The 17,081-nt window shown below is 40.3% G+C and overlaps 1 protein-coding gene across 8 annotated transcripts in view; it reads right to left on the bottom strand.

Moving 5' to 3' along the window:
- The window catches only part of SMPX (small muscle protein X-linked), a 50,631-nt gene that overhangs the window by 20,024 nt on the left and 13,526 nt on the right, over nucleotides 1-17,081 (bottom strand). For 5 of the 8 annotated variants that reach the window (XM_080377597.1, XM_080377598.1, XM_080377599.1 and 2 more), the window contains exons 3-4: nucleotides 15,350-15,439; nucleotides 10,961-11,114 (exon numbers count right to left, since the gene is read on the bottom strand). In XM_080377597.1, coding sequence (XP_080233723.1) covers nucleotides 10,974-11,114; nucleotides 15,350-15,439 — 231 coding nt within the window. In that variant the 3' untranslated portion in view covers nucleotides 10,961-10,973. The other 3 variants (XM_080377594.1, XM_080377596.1, XM_080377595.1) reach the window with 3 other exon arrangements.

Genomic DNA, 17,081 nt, shown 5'->3' with positions numbered 1-17,081 from the left:
ATGCGCAGCTGTGATCCTGCAGCAAAGAGTTAAACAGCTTTGAGGGAGTATGAGAAGAAACCCAGATGAAACAGAAACGAAGGAGGAATGTGGTCTCACCTCTAGAAGATAAGGAAACAGCATGAACAGCAGATAGCCTACAGTGAACAGCAGCTGGGCGTGTGGACGGTGGAGTTTGACCAATAATAAAGCTTTTAGCAGTGTGTGTAGAGTATAAACTTAAAAAAGCTGTAACTAACTAACAATAAAAGTCTTTGCTTCACCATTCTTGCAAAGTCCACGCCTCATACGCCACAAAAGACTTTGGAGCATGCACATGCTCAACAGTGGCTCAGATGTTGTTTACTAATGTGTCAAACTGCAGTAACTTAACAGATAACACTTAGCTGCTCCTTAAATAAGCAGAACTGGTTTGCTCCGATAGTAATTGTTCAAACATATAATAGCAGATCTATGGCATGGCAGATGCCATGCCAAACTTAAGAATAAAAATAAGAAAAGCATATAAAGACTGGAAAGGACTGCAATGGTACCTCATTCCCTCATTTGGTACTTTTCATTCATGAAGGACTTAAACCAAAAGAAAAGAAAAAAGGTACATGTGAGATACACCCATCTGAATTCACTTTACTTTCAGTAAAATAGACTGAAAAACTGAAAATATGCCTCTTGTCTTCACAGAGAGAGCTCTTCTTGTCTTGAGAACAAAAAGGAAGATTACTCTTTTTTCCAAAATAAATGTTTTCATTCAAGCCCTGAAAAGACAGATCAACTGTCTTCAGACAAAACCACAAAACCAAGGAAACTGAAAAATTCAAAAGTAAAAGCTCTGAGATCCTTAATTAAATGCTTAATTAAGGTGTCATATCCTTAATTAATTACAGGAGAGAACATATTCTATCCTGGTCTCTGACAGTCTTTGGGAAGGATACTGCACTCAAGAAGAAGCTTGATTTGCAAACACAGAAACAGCTGGAGGTTTGCTTTTCCCTGTGTTCTGTCTACTTCAGCTCAAATGTTTGATTTCCACTCTTTGGATTTGTATTTTCTTCCATTTCAGTACACACTTTGTGTTGGTTTTATCTTATTTATAAAGGCAGCACCTTTCAAAGCCTTGAAATAACACCGTGTATTTATTGTCATCATCTTTCCCTCAGAGCAGGAGCAGTTTGGCTTTGGGGGAAGTTTTTTGTTCTTTGAGGTTCCCTCAGTAAAAGCAATTTTGCCAGTCCTGCTCTCTCCTTGTGCACACTCATATCGCTGCTACCACTGCTGTTAAAATACACTAGCACGGCAGCAGACATGGGCCAGTTAGCCTGCTTCTCCAGTGGTTCATTTGCTAGAAAGCAGGGCAAGTGTGGCCATTGCCCTCTTCTTCCCTAAGTGCATTCATGTCTGCAGCTATTGTTTGCTCCGAGATTACATTTTTGTACTGTGAAAGGCTCTGTAAGGCCACGGCAGGAGTAACAGCAATTTTAAGACGAGGTTCGCTCCAAGGCAACAAACAAGAACAAAGACCCAGGAGAGCTAAAAGCTGAAGGACTCAATTTATTTTTTTATCAGTTGAATAACTGAATTATTAAATTAAAAGCAATATTACGGCAACTTAACCAAAGTGGGGGAGTGAGTTCCAAACACCAAGTCTGAGGGGTTTATTCTGCTTTTATTGAATCCATGTCTGTACATGGAGCTCAGCCATTTGGGGTCAGAAAGAAATACAGCCATACTAATGCAACCACTAAATGGAGGGAGAGAAAATCAGACTTTATACTTGTTCCCCAGTTCAAGTAAAGGTTAGTTCAGCTGAGTTCCCTTTCAACTAGCTACAACCTGCAGTATAGCAAATGTGAAAAATTAAGTATGACCAACATTGAGAGTAAAACCAGTACATATTCCTGTAGGAAATGCTAATTTCTGCTGTGGACTTCGTTTTCTTAGTGCATGGAAATACAGTGTACTTGAGACTGCTGCTGTAAGTCAAAGGGGGATTAGGAGGTTAAAAGGCAGCAGATAGGGGCAGCAAAAACCAATAATATCTGCAGCACAATATTTCCACAGTAGTGTTGCTGACTGGGCAACGGATGCTGGGATCACTGTAATGGTGAGCTCTGCCTATATACGATGTTCTACCTATATACAGTGGGCTCTATTATATGATACTACTCATTCTCAGAAGGAGTTTGCAAACAAGTGTGAAATAGAGGTAGCCTTGGCACTAAAAAGAACTACATTTTTCAAAACAAGACACACAAGGAGCAAGCTGGTAGCTGAAACACGTGTAATCCTAAGTACAGAGAAGGGCTCATGACACTTGTAGATGTCCTGCTCCTAGACAGGGTTCACAAGACTCATGCAATATTGAGCCATCTCTGCAAGAGATGACAAACTACAGTGACGCAGTAATTTATGCAGTTCTTGAGCACCAGGCTGTGAAAACATAATTAGGTAGTCTTTTATCAAATGAAACGAATAAAAACTATAAAACAAAATGATGAGGCACTAAATTTAGAAGAAAATTCATTTGATTATCACATCAGAGCTGTGATATTTCAGATCATACTGTCAGCTTAATTGGCTACAATTTATGTAGATTTGATAAAACTATCTGAGCTGTTAATAATGTAGGAAGTTGCACTTCATGTATTCAAAAGCAGTTAGCCTTTTTACTCTGATCTAGGCACTTGAAAACCTTTGTGCTGAATACATTTTGAACTGTGTAAGGTTAGAGAGACTGGATTTGCTTATTATTTTGGGTTTCTGATGATGCCTGTCATTACAGTGTCCGAGTGCTCCAGGTATAGCTAATGCTGGCGGGACAGTTCCCAGGTACAGAGAAACACCATTGCTCTCATCTCACTTACAGCTCTTTAACAGTGGTCAGTAAGATCTACTTCCCACTCTCCAGTTTCTAATGCCCATGGTTCCCTGGTTACAATTAGTTCTGCATGGGTTTATATGTGTGTGTCTGGGGGTATAAGCATCATTTAAGTCACAGGATTTGTCCACATAGCAAACAGCTGAAGTTTTAGGGATTCCTGCTACCCTGTTCTGAGATTTCCAAGAGGAATGCATTCTAGTGGTACTTATTGTTTAACATTGCAGTTCATTCATGCTACCTCTTAATAAATATAGCAGAGATAAGCAAGAAAAAGCCTGCTGACTGTAACACACCTTCACACTTCACCAAATTCTCCATGCCTGATATCTTCAGGAGACCTCCTTTCAGCCTTTCTGAGCTTCTTTTGAGTGATGTCACCCCAGAAATTGCCTCTAACTCAGGGAATTGACTTAGTTTAGTTCTTACAAAAAATCTGCCATGAACAGCACTGATGGAAGCACAGGGTTTTTTCTGTAGAAATGAGTTTGACAAAATTTCAGGACCAAGTAATCAACAGAGTAATTACAGGAAAGCAGTTCTCAAAAAGCAATGACTTTTTATTTATTTTTTTAAAAAAAGGGAATTTTCAGCTTTCAAACAAAATATTTGGAACTTTCTCCTAGAAACAGACAGTTCTCACTCGAGAACAAAGCAGATTTGTTGGACTACATTGCTAGCGTGGGAATGCCTTTAAAGGCATTAACATTTCAAAGCGAGAGGCTCAGTGAAGAAATTTCTTCTATGAGTGGAGGCCTGTTCATCCTTACATGTCTGCAGACTCCCTTGAGTATGGTGAAGATAGAGGAGTAAATAACATGCTCAGGTTCTAAAAATTCTTTGAGATATTACTTTGTGCTTGTCTCTTCCAGTAATAAAAATGCTCTGCTTGGAGACACAGTTTGGAATTGAAAGACTTTTTTTTGCATATTTTATGTTTTGAAAAAAATACAAGTATCCATTCTTGTAGTTTACTTCAGAGCAAAATGTTTTCTGATTTTTCAGTGTTTGTTTTGAAGCTATTAGTTTTCAAAACCACAAAACACAATGTTTTCCTAACTAGTTTATGTAGAAGCATTTGTTGTTTGTAAGAATATGCCCTGCCCTTTACTTGGTAAAATCAGCCTCCTAACACATATCTTCAGGCTTTCTTAGGCATGTAGAAAGCAGAGCCTCTCCAGTCAGTTTTCCTCCTCACTTCCACCATTCAACAAAAGAATAAGAAGGAAAGCTCTCCTCAACTTGCCAAGGCCTGAGGAATGACATGCTGGGGCCTTACCACAGCATTTCATCAGTGGTAGAGAAGAGATTCTCAGTTTGTGATGGACAGCATGGACAGCTGCAGGCCATGTTAGAGGTGATGAACTAAAATTTACTTCTGAACACAGAAACTCTGGGAAACAAAACTTGAATATTTTTTCTTTACTTGAGGAGATAACAAGATTCCAAAGGTTCCTCTGATATTAAATTATGTCCTGAAGATTCTAGTTTTCTCTTTGAAAAGAAATTTCTAGCTCTTCTGTTCTAAAATCTGAAAGCATGACATAAGAAGATTCAAAAAACCTGGAAGGCAAACCAAAAGAATCTTAAACATGCTGTTAAAAAGTTCTAAAAGTCCTTAACTACCTAGTTTCTTAGGACAATTTTACAAACAGAAGCGACATCGCAAAACTGATGGCTAGCCATGAACACCCCAAGTGCTGCTAATCTGGAAGCTCTGACCCAAAGACAGCGGGATGGTAGGAAACCAAGGACGGAAAAACACCAGAAGTGCTTTGAAATTAACGCAGGCCAAATAGTGAGTGGGTCTGAGGATGGCCCATCATGGGCACCACTGAAAAGAGCCTGGCTCTGTCCTCTTTGCACCCTCCCTTTGGGTACGTATATACATTGATGAGATCCCCCCTGAGCCTCCTCTGACTTTGGCAGAAGAGTGCTGCAGAAATTCTTGCAGCACATCTTCCTTCTTCACCCCATTGTTCCCCATCCAGCTAAGGAGACCTAAGCTCCTGATGTATCTTGGCACCCTCTGGACACAGAATTGCCTTCTCTCACACAAGGGCTGGCTACCTGGGCTTAATCAAATTAACATGTTTTCTTAAAACTGCGTTCACAGCATGAAAGAGTTCCTCTGTTAGCAAAGCACTGGCTGTGTTTCTGGGAGAAAGTGGCAGCAACTTTGCTTGTGACTGTACAGCAGTTTAGCTGTATCCTTCTGGTCCATGTGAGCATAGGAGTAAGACACAATCATTGATCTGTGTGTCAGAGCAGCGACACTAGGCTACTGTTAACTGAGATGTGGCTTAAGAGCAGTTTATAGCATGAAACTCTAACTAAAATCTGCAATACTCAGTGGACAAAGTTATAATGTATATTTTTAGCCCAGGGTAATTGACTTTTTTTGTAAATAATTAATAGCAACATCAAGGAACATCTTTAAGTGTGGATATAAGACCTCTGTTCCCCAAGGGACTACTTTTCTTTTTTCCCCTTCCTCTCTCTTTCTTCCCCAAGCAATGCCAATCTCAGAGGCTGCTCTGCTGACAAGATCCCTCATTTTGTGCAGGACAGCATTCCCAAGATGCTATAGTGGAGGTAATGCTGCAAGTAATGCAAAGGCTAATACGCCCTGGGAAACTTTTGCTAGCTGTTTATTCTTCTGCCCTAAAAGTACAACTCCCTTGTTTCTGTAACCCGACAACAGAACTACCCCCTGCAGTTAAACCATCCTCCCCAGTAGAGTTCCAGGTAAAGATGACAGTTTATCTACAAGTACCAGCTTCATGGTTTCTCACACCTTGAGAAACCATCTCATAACCATTGTAATGGGGATCCTGTGAAGCCCTTTCTCCAAACACGACCAGAACACAATGCCAGGAGTGCTGCCCGTATGTCCACAACAGACTTTTTTGTAACATCAAGGCAGTAAACTTTTTCCCTTTTGAGAAGTTCCTTCAGTAACTATGAAAGTCTCCTTCAAAAGGAAAAGACTAGACCACTCTAGCTGAAGGTTTAGGTCCTTTAAAACCAGATTCTAGCATTTAGACTCCATGGTCCTTCACAGTGCATTGTAAAAAGTCTTGTCACACACACACACACACACGCACAACACACGCGCACACACACACATACACATCACTGACTCACCCTTCCACTCACCCCACTTCAGGACACAAAACATGAAGTGGTACAGAGTGAAGAACGAACATAAGTTGCAGCTGTAACTGGCTGCATATTCTCAGGTGAAATATATTCTCAGGTGAAAAGCCAGTTTGTGCTCAGGCCCATTTTTAGGTACAATCACCATGCTAGTCATGACATGAGGTATCACAACAATCAGCAGTAAATCCCATCCACAGCAGGCTGCATTTGTCACAAAGTAAATGCTTCCTACCATTATTTATTCAATAGGACATATATTTAGCTGATTAGTGTGTGCTATTTTGTTACTATTTTGTTTTGCATGTGTTTTGCTCTTGTGCATGTAGAAATGTGCATGTGCCAAGGGAGCAGCAAAAAAAGAACTGTAGAAGGAGAAAACAAAAAAAAATCACAGTTCACATTGTATATTAAAACTAGCTGCAGAAAACACATCATCTACAGGTCTGTGGAAGAAAAACAATCTTTATGATGAAGAAGAGTATGCTAACTAGTTAATTATAGAAGATGGACCAGCAGCAGGGGATGACTACAGGAATATCTTAACTACTAAGCACTTTATGACCTTCAGTGGATCCAGCTTCATGATATCTCGCTAATTACATCCCTCCCACAAACTGTTAGACTCACAACTATGATCTTAGTGAGTCTGTTCCTGGTTAGTAATTTGGTGAAAGAGCATGACCAGAGATATTTAATAGAAGCTACTCTGAAGTGCAAATCATGTAGGAATGCGTTAGTAAATAACAAACCAACCCACTGTTTTGCAGGCTCCTTATTTTTGCTGATGAGGTTGCACTCTGTAAAGCTGAGCAAGAAAACATGGATCAAAATTAAAACAGAATCGATCATGTTGACTTGCAATTTACTGAAACCATGTGATGAATAAATGACAATACTAGGAAGAAGTGTTAGAAATAACTGTTGTAGTTATAAAACCTTTGGTATTTTTGATGTATTTATATATTTTTTAAATAATTTTATTATATAATATTATAGGATCATGGCGAAATGGAAATTATCCAGAGAATTTGGAGCTATTCTATCAGTTTCAGTGGGTATTTCCTACAGTACCACAAGAAATATAAATACTATCAAAGGGAAATTTCTCAGCAGTGAATATCTGAATTGATATGAAATGAAAAAAAAAAAAAGAGAATTAATTTCAACTGTGAAAACCAAAGAACACCCTCATTTATCAGTATGCACAGGCATATTCCATTGGCTGGTCAGTTTACCATTCTTTAGAGAGCATTACTTCCAAAGGATGACCAGTAACCCCTTCTTGGAGATGAAGCAAATTATCAGGAAGAGGTACGCATGGATTTCTTGCAAATAAAGATAATCTTCACTGACTTGGCATGGTCAGTCATAAAACTATTTGCTGACTATATCACATTTTAGACAAGGGTGCAGCTCATGCTTAATATAACTGAACTGATGAATGTCCTCTGTAGGAACAATCCTTAGATTTAGTACCCTTCAAGACTGCTGGGTATGGAAAGTAATTGATTTACATCCCAATTTTATCTAGAATTTATGCACATGATTAATTCTGCACCGCAACCAAACCCAAACTCCTAGTCTCCAGTGAGTAGCATGCTTGCAACCCCTCTAGAAACTAAGTTTTTCAATATGATCTGTGACTTTACTATCCAAAATCTAGAAATCTCTGTCATTGTTAGAACCTGATGACCCATACAACATCAAAAGAAGGTTTGAGACAGAAATTACTTCATAATGACCTCAGAGCCTTCAAGATGACCTTTACTTTGGTGACCTTTCTGTAGAAATATTTTATTTAGGATGAACCTCTGTGCACACCCTAGTGTTTCTGTCAGACTCTTTGTAAGTGATTTAAATGTTGAAAATAGCCATCATCTGAGAACAAATATGGGGTTAAATGTATGTCTAAATATCTGTTACAGAGAAAAGTGTCTTTCAAGCCTCATATTAAAAATTCATATTTCTCTGGGCACTGCTTTAGTGTGATGACTACAATGTTACATTTTACAAAATGTTAATTTTCCTTTTCCCAAATTTTCTGAAGATAAAGACTACATTGTCTCTTTAAAATAACAGGAACATTATGACACAGCAGGGTAAAAGCAAGAAATAACTAAACACTTTTTCCTTCTAAATGGCATATTTATGCTGTACATAAAAAATAAGTTAATGTTGCAGTGTGTATTGGGGCAATTCATTCAGATTATATGCCATTTCTTTTGAGATTCCTGGTCCATAGCACTCCTGCATTCCCAGAACCCTTTTGCACTGCTTTCTGTTTTCTTTTGTTCTTCATTTATGTTTCTGTGGAGCAAATTCCAGATGACGTTCTTCTCTTCAGCTCCTCTGCCTCTCTTCATGATAAAAAGGAATTCTGTCAATAGGTAAAACTGGCGATTCAGGTGACTACTATGTGACACAAATATCTTTTTCTTACTGTAGCTGGGGGTGGGGGGGGTGGATTGAAACTTCTCTGTGGATCTGAATTTTCACTGTAACTGCCTGATGCAGCTTTACTGACTAGATTTTTCAAAAGAAATCAGAGGATAACTTTACGGACAGAAATTATCATTAATCTCAGAATGTAGAAAAACAGAGACTTATGGGCCTTGTTTAAAATCAGATGGAAATTATTCTGAAATCTACACTGAAGAGCTGAATATTTCCTTTGAAATAAAATAATCATAGAATTATAGAATGGTTTGGGCTGGAAGGGACCTAGTCCAAACCCCCTGCAATGAGCAGGGACATCTTCAACTAGACCAGGTTGCTCAGAGCCCCATCCAACCTGACCTTGAATGTTTCCAGGGACTGGGCATCTACCACCTCTCTGGGCAGCCTGCTCTGGTGTTTCACCACCCTCATCATAAAAAATTTCTTCCTTACATCTAGTCTGAATCTGCCTTCCTTTAATTTAAAACACTTACTGCTTGTCCTGTTGCTATAGGCCCTACTAAAAAGTCTGTCCCCATCTTTCTTACAAGCCCCCTTTAGGTACTGAAAGGCTGCTATAAGGTCTCCCTGGAGCCTTCCCTTCTCCAGGCTGAACATCCCAACTCCCTCAGCCTTTCCTCACAGGAGAGGGGTTCCACCCCTCTGATCACGTTTTTGGCCTCCTCTGGACCTGTTAGAACAGGTCCATGTCATTCCTGTGCTGAGGACCCCAGAGCAGAACACAGCACTCCGGGTGGGGTCTCACCAGAGTGGAGCAGACGGGGAGAATCATCCCCTTTGACCTGCTTGCTGGCCACGCTGCTTCTGATGCAGCCTAGGATACAGTTGGCATTTGGGGCTGCAAGCACACACTGCTGGCTCAGGTCTGATTTATCACCCACCAGTACCCCCAAGTCCTTCTCCACAGGGGCTGTTCCTGTCACCATGTACTGTTCATTTCAGTATAATGGACAATTACCACCAAACAGTAGTTGTGCAACATTATATTGTTAAGGGAAGGTTAATCAATAATGCCAAGAAGGAACTAAAGCAAAAGATCTTCTTTTGAAGCTGGATCTGAAACCAAACTTGCCAAAAATTGAACTGTGTTTAAGTCCATGTAGGGAAAGGCAACTGAGGTTCAATTCTCAGTCATCTGTAACTAGAGGGTCGACTATTGTTTGAGACCCCTAGACGTTTTTCTTAAATACCTGTAAGGAGCACGCACGATGCTTAATTAACATAGTAACACATATTCTTAGGAAATGAATGAACGTATGACTCTTCCAAGAAATTTAATGCATAAACATACGTATGGTCTACATAATCTTGCCTAAATGTAACATACAGCAGGCACAATAGATGGAATGATCCCCTGTGCGTCCAGCACTGCAATAAAGGAATGCCTGCTTCTTAATACTACTTTGGTGTTAAGGAGTTTTCTTACTCCGAATTTCAGTGACACTCTCAACCCCTTCATCACAGCCTGTAGTGATACCAGGGGCTGCCCCAGCCCAGGTGCAGGACATTGCACTTGGCCTTGTTGAACCTCATGAGGTTCACATGGGGCCCAATTCTTGAGCTTGTCCAGGTCCCTCTGGATGGCATCCCTTCTCAGGCATGTCAACGGCACCACTCAGCTTGGTGTTGTCTGCAAATTTGCTGAGGTCCCACTGTCTGTGTCATTGATGAAGACACAGTACTGGTCCCAGTACAGACCCCTAAGGGACACCACTTATCACTGATCTCCATCTGGACACTGAGCAAAACAAGATTAAGTATGAGTTGTGGGGCTCGTCATAGACCAGTGGCTCAACCCTTAGGTGTCTGGTATTGTCTGCAGTGCCTGAGGGTCACTGCCTGGTCTCCAGCTGCCACTCCAGAGGAGCACAGATCTCTTCAAGGTCCTATACCATATTTCTGAGCCCCGTATAGATATACAGCAAGTCCCTGGGTGCCACAAGTGGCATTGATACATTTCTGTTATCACATACATGGAGCCATTAGCATGTCAGTTTTGAATTACAGAAATAAAGTTATATCAAATATCTAATGTTCCAAAGGAGATTTTTAAAAACACTGACCTACTTGTCCATCACTGCAATAAATTTATTTGCATTGTAAAACATTTATTTGTAGTTAGAGTGTAAAAATACGAGTCCTATATTCTGTAAAGCTGGAACTTGTGCTTGCAAAGCAAGAAGCTGGTATTTGTAAACTGGCTTCAATATTCCTAACAGCTGAACACACTTATTGTTAGGTCTGTTGATGGGTGCCACATATCATCAGATACACTCTCCTATATGCTCCACGCTTGAAATAACAGAATTCCAAGGATTATGACATTTTCTTCTTATATTTTGTCTTTGAAATATGGGGTGTAATTCCGGGTCCCCTGAAGTAATTAAAAAGGCATCTTTTGACACTAAGAGGTTCCTGGATCTGCCTGCTTCTCCTCAAGCCATGCAAAGCACCTCTTTTACTCACCGGCTTGTTCCAGCTACTGTTCAGCTTTTGGGACAAATTTCAGCTCGCTCTTTATGTTCTGGATCTCTGACAAGTTGACAGCAGGACCTGGAAGTTTCTTAGCCCCTGGGAGATGTTTCTTGTCTTTCTCCTCCTCTGTCGAAGCAGGAACACTCTGCACAAAAGGATACCAGTGACCTTATCACTGCAGTAGCAATATCTCAAGCATGAGCATAGGTCAGTTATTTGAGAAACAGGAAAGGATGCTTTTATGCTAAATGCAGTCCTAATGGAAATGGGTGGGAGGGCAGGAAGAGATAGGCTATTTTGTTGGTTGTTGTATAAAATGTCTAAAAACATACTGAAAAAAAATTAGAAGGTGCTCAGTGCCGAGGAATGTGGATATTTTGCTAACTGAGTAAGAATTTACAGTGCCAGACCATTAGCAGAAAATCAACTGGGTGAAGCGTTTAAAGAAACTCCCAGTTCCTTTGTATTCTAGGGGAAAAAAGCAGAAGAATCACTTTAATCATCTAATTTCTTTCAGAGTCTCATAGTTGCGAGCCATCTTGTGCAGGTCTGGAGAAGAGCTATGATAATAGGTTATGGACCCCAAAAGCTCCAGCCAAGCTCAGTTTGAGTTGATGTTTAATTTTTCTTAACCTCAGTTGCAAGACCAGAAGGGTTTCTGTCTTTTTATGTTTGAATTAAGGTAGTGCCTCACAGCTATTTTGCGGACACTGTAAATAATTTCACAATTAAATTATTTCTTCTTTTTTACTTACTCTGTGAATGTCCTCTTCAGATAGGCTTTTCTGAGTTAGTTCAGTATTTAGATTTTTTTAGCCACCCTTTCAGGAAAGGTGTATTGATTGTGAACAATCAGTTTTTAATATTTGACTTTATTTTTAAAATTCTAAAGTTATCTGTGAAATATTGGTCAGTAAACCCCTCTTTTTTCTGTTGACTAGTGGACTACATGCTAATCAGGAAGAAGACTTTTTGCAATGCCAAGTAACAAATAGACAAGGAATTTTAGAAAAATGACAGTTTTCTTCCTACCTGTTTTTTAAGAACTTTGTAGAGATCACCGTATATAAGAAAACTGAAACAACAATTGTATTGCTTGGCTTAGTAAACTTGTATTATCTTTTCTCACCTTTTAGCTAATACACTATTTGTTAATACCTGGTAATACTAATTAATAGCATTATACTATTGTTTCTCTTTGGTCATTTAAAATCCCTGCCAGCAATCCAACCCCAGCTACTATATATACTGTTTAATGTCTAGCTTTATGATCTAACATCCTAAAACAGTAGTAAAGCAGAGCAGGAAAATAAATGATACAGAAGGTGTTTGGAACGATGCACAAAACAAAATTAGTAGTCAAAGATGCCATGAGCTTGTATTGTTTGCTTCAACAGTTTTCTTGCACAGCTAGCTAATCAGGAAAAATTACCATTCCCCCAACCCCTTAGCTCTTATTAGTACATAGCAGATTCGGTGTTAAAAGTACCACCGCAAGTCATCTACAATACCATTCCTCTCATAGTACGAATGGTGCAAACTTTGACCATGTTTTGGAGACTGTGCACCATAAATTGATGTCAGCTTTCCCTTCTAATCTCAGGTGTGTGCTATTTATGACTGCACCCCTCCCTATATCACCCACTCTGTGTGCAGTGCACAGCTGGGATCAGACCTTGGCCTTCAGTTTTATTGAAGAGAGTCTGAAGAATGACTTAGATATATGACAAGAGTTAACAAATACATGCATGGAAATGCTCTGACTGAAGAAGAGTTATTTTCTGAAATTTCCACCCCCTATTTCTTTTCATGTTAACATGTCCGCTTTTTTGACCTTCAAAAATACACATTCCCATCTGACTCCACCATCCTTTTGAGTAACACCTGTATTTCCCTCATCTCCTTTGCCAAGGTCTCAAAATATAGTGAAAAATGCTAAGCAGCGTTAGCAAAAGTTTTGTGGGTTTGTTTTTTTTTTTTACAAATACAAAAGTATTTGTCCAAAGCTGCTCTGAAGAATCACAAGCTGTATTAAAAAGACGAGAAAACTGAAAAAACAAGTCCACTGGTAGCATTTATATTCTATTCCTATTACAAGATCTGTTTCCGCATCTTTACTCCCATAGGTTTGGTTGCATATTGGCTATAAAGCCGGGGCCAAGAACTCTCATTCCATTACGTCTGTCTCATATATAGTATTCACGTAGCTGAGAAGCAAAGCAATATTCAATTACGCAACCAAATCTAATTATCAGTACTAGTCATTTATTTTATTTCTCAAACACTACCAAATTCACACATGCTGTATTAGTTTCTGCTTAATAACATGCATTCCTTCACCAGTTTAATTACTGCAGAGAGAATAGGCTTTGATTTCTTTCCAGGGGGAGGAAGCCACAATATCTGTTCAAGGTCACGTTGTATGCTTGGTTTTGTTTTTTTACAAAATCTTCTTAAGAAGAGTTAAGTCAGCCTGGGTTTGATTTGTTCAGAAAAGTTCTTTGTAAAAAGAGCACTATTTGTATTAAGTATGTCGAAATTCAGAAAAAAAAATCTGCTTTAGACAGAAAAGAAAGAATTAGCTCTCACACAACTAAACTTGACCATTTTAAGTGCCTGTCCCAGGGCAGAAGGAACTGATGATTTGTCCAGAACTAATCTGACTGCTTCTTGTTTGGAGCTGAGTCACCAGCAGTGCCACCACGTGCCTGGAACGAGGTGGCTGTCCGCTCCCTCCTGACCACCACAGCTCTGCTCTGCCTGAGGGGAAGGCTCCCCCCAGCCATGGCAGCTTTGCTTCGGCCCCATGGCAGCAAGTCCACCCGTCCGAGTCCTGCCAGAGGCAGACCGGCAGTATGGGGTCGAACCAAGACCTTCCTGCCCTTGGCTCTGAGCAGCATTGGCGGTCTGGCCAAGCAGGACCAGATCTCAGTTGGGATTTATAAAACCAAAATAAGTCAACAGGCCGGGAAGCCATAAGCATCCATCTTTACTTGAGTTTTTTTCTTGTTTGGAGTATCTACCACTACCTTCTCCTCCACGGTTAGTTTTAGTTCTTACTTATTATAAAAGTTCATGGTAAATAAGATGCTTTATTATAATCCAAAAATATGATATCTGGGTTTAATCACAACCTTTGCGATCAATGTTGGTTATAGTATAAATTGAATCTTCTATTCAAAACTCAGTGTTAAATACTCTCTGTAAAATATAAGCATGAAAACACAGAATTCAATCTAAAATGGAGTATTTTTACTACTATGCAGGTAAATGGGCTCACAATTTCTGGTTTTAATTTGCAAGTGTCTTCACATTCAATTTTTCCTTGTCAATAGATATTCCAAAAAGTGTCAGGTTTGAAAACCTGTTCCGACATTGTTAAACTGTAACAATAAATCACACCATGGGGCAGCTGGTAGTAGCATATTCTTCCAAAGCCTTGATATAACTTTTCCTGCTGTGTCCCATCATCAGCTCTTATCTAGATAAATAGTGCTGGTGAAATCCTGGCTCTCTTTCCTGACAGATTCTGCTGTTGAAGCAGAGTGATGCACATTTGAAACAGTTTAAATGCCTATAGGTGCCCTGGCACCAAAAAACAGAACTATGCATATATGATGTTGTCATGGTTTAATGCCAGCCAGAAGCTAAAGTACCTCGCAGCCACTCACTTACTCCGCCTGCCCTGGAGGCATGGGGAGGAGAATCATAAAGGAAAGTAAAACTTGAGGATTGAGGCAAGAACAACTTAATAATTGAAATAAAAAAATAATAATAATAATAACAACAGTTATAATTAAAAGGAGGGAGAAGGGGAGAGGAATGAAATCCAAAGGCAAGAGTTCTCTCAAGTGATGCACAATACGGTTGCTCACCACCCGCTGACCGATGCCCAGCCAGTCCCTGAGCAGCAGCTCCCAGCAAACCCCCCCAGTTTATATACTCATCATAACATCCCATGGTAGGGAATGTCCCTTTGGCCAGTTCAGGTCACCTGTCCTGGCAGCGTCCCCTCGCAATCTCCCATGCCCCTCCAGCCCTCCCACTGGCACAGCCTAAGAAATTGAAAAGTCCTTGACTTAGTATATACATATCCTAGCAACAACTAAAAACATCAGTATATTATCAACATTGTTGCCAGCCAAATCCAAAACACAGTACCAGCTACTAAGAAGAAATTAACTCTGTCCTAGCTGAAACCAGGACAGAAGTGCTTAGTAGGTGGCCATTTATTTCCATGAATGATCAGTGCATGTTCAGCTGTGGCACCTAAGTGATGCACAGTGGTGCGCAGTGCTGTAAGATTGATTAAAAGGCTTTCTTCCATCAATGGCAGGGATTCTCCTGGGGAAAAAATCAAACCCCTGGTTTTTTTCTTACCTCCTCCACTTCTTCAGGTGCAAGTTCTTTTCTTTTATGAGGGTGGCCTGCACCAGGTCGAAATGCTCCCATTGGGATGTTAATATTAGCCTGTGAGAAGGAAATTATGATGCATATAATAGTGACTGATAAATAAACATACAGTTGGTAAATGGCAAAACTCAAAAGGGGTAGAACGAGTGTATAGACATTATTGTGGTTTCTGAGCACTTATGCCTTCAGTGTATGCATCATCCATCACAGCACTCCTGTGGGAAAGAAAAGTGCTTTCATCTCCGTTTTAAAGATGGAAAGTGAAAAAACAAAGCTACCTAGAAAGCTTTTGAAGTTCTGCATTTTTGCCTCCCTGGTTTCACTGGACTTTAAACAAATGAGTACCAGACACCAAAGTGTCTTTAGACATCTGCGTCTGCTTTGATTCGATCAAGGTCAAACAAGGTGAGTGCCAGCATCAGCATTTAAATGTAAATCACCCAAACTCTACCATGACCCCCACACCACCAGGCTGCTGTCCTTCCCCCAGTGACACCAGTTCTCATCACGTTTAATCCCAGGCAGTTAGGAAGGAAAGCCTGCCCTGAGCCAACTCGAGCCATGAGTGTTTCAAATGTGATCTTACAGACAAAATTTGCCCACGGGTGCTACAAACTGCAAATGTGTCGCCTTAGTCCTGGAAATCTGCCCCTGGGTTGCCAAGAGAATTTGTGGGAAAAGGCAGGAAGGGCTTTTTGACCTTCCAGCCCCATCTCGGTTTTGCCCAGCAGCCCCAGCCCAGTCTGCAGTGGGGGCTTGCGGGTTGGAGCAAGCTGGGCCAGCTCCAACATCGAACAGACCACCAGCCCCTGGCTTTAGCAAACTCCCCTCAGAATGATACCCACATGACTGCATCAATCTGACTTTTTATCTGTGGCAGAAAGCCAGTAGCTATAACACACGTGGGGCTGATAATGGATACCTTAAAAGTAAAGATTTTTGAGAAAAGAAATGCAGAAAATGTTGCTTAGGGAAGAACAGCTAAAATGTATCCATTTCCCGATGGCTGGATTATTTTAAAAGTCAAATGGCATGATCAACTAAATGCACAATTTATGCCTGTTCTTATCTCGTGATCTCAGAAGAGAAGGTGCTCCTAGGAAATGTCATCAAAATATCATGACTCCCACTGGTAAAACCAGAAGGTGAATCGGTAATGTTATGGAGTGGAAGCAGAGAACCTTCCAACAGCGAGCTGTGTTATTGTAGTTTACCATCTGACTGATTTGCATTAAATGAAGATGAATAATCCCATTCTCCTGCTCAAATCGCGGTCTTGCAGATTGTGCCCCAGGCTGGGCAACCACAGGAAAACAGCCCACTGTTTTCAGTAACAACTGTTCTGACAGCTGTCATCAAACGTCGAGCAAATTAAGAATCCTTTTGCCAAGAAATAAGCACCTTTCCCTGTATACTACCTATCTGTTTCCCATTATGTTATTTTTCCAAGGTGATGTTGCCATTTCAGTGGGGCTGGCAAATGTCCACAGGGCCATGTAGTTTATAGACAACCGGGCATTCATTTCATAAAGGTTTTTCACTGAGCATTAGTTTAGATATAGTGAAAAACCTTTCATCTACACCTCCTAAGTTCCCAGGAGACAGGGCATTTTCAGCCTCACGGTACTTAACCTGTTATTTCATTTATGGGTGGAAAAAAACAGCTCTGCTATTTTTAACTTTAAGCATCTTCCCCGCC

This window comes from Falco punctatus (assembly GCF_963210335.1).
Source record: "Falco punctatus genome assembly, chromosome: 2".
Classification (NCBI taxonomy): Eukaryota; Metazoa; Chordata; class Aves; order Falconiformes; family Falconidae; genus Falco; species Falco punctatus.
Note: the sequence above shows the minus strand (reverse complement) of the source record. Positions and strands in the feature narration are given on the sequence as shown.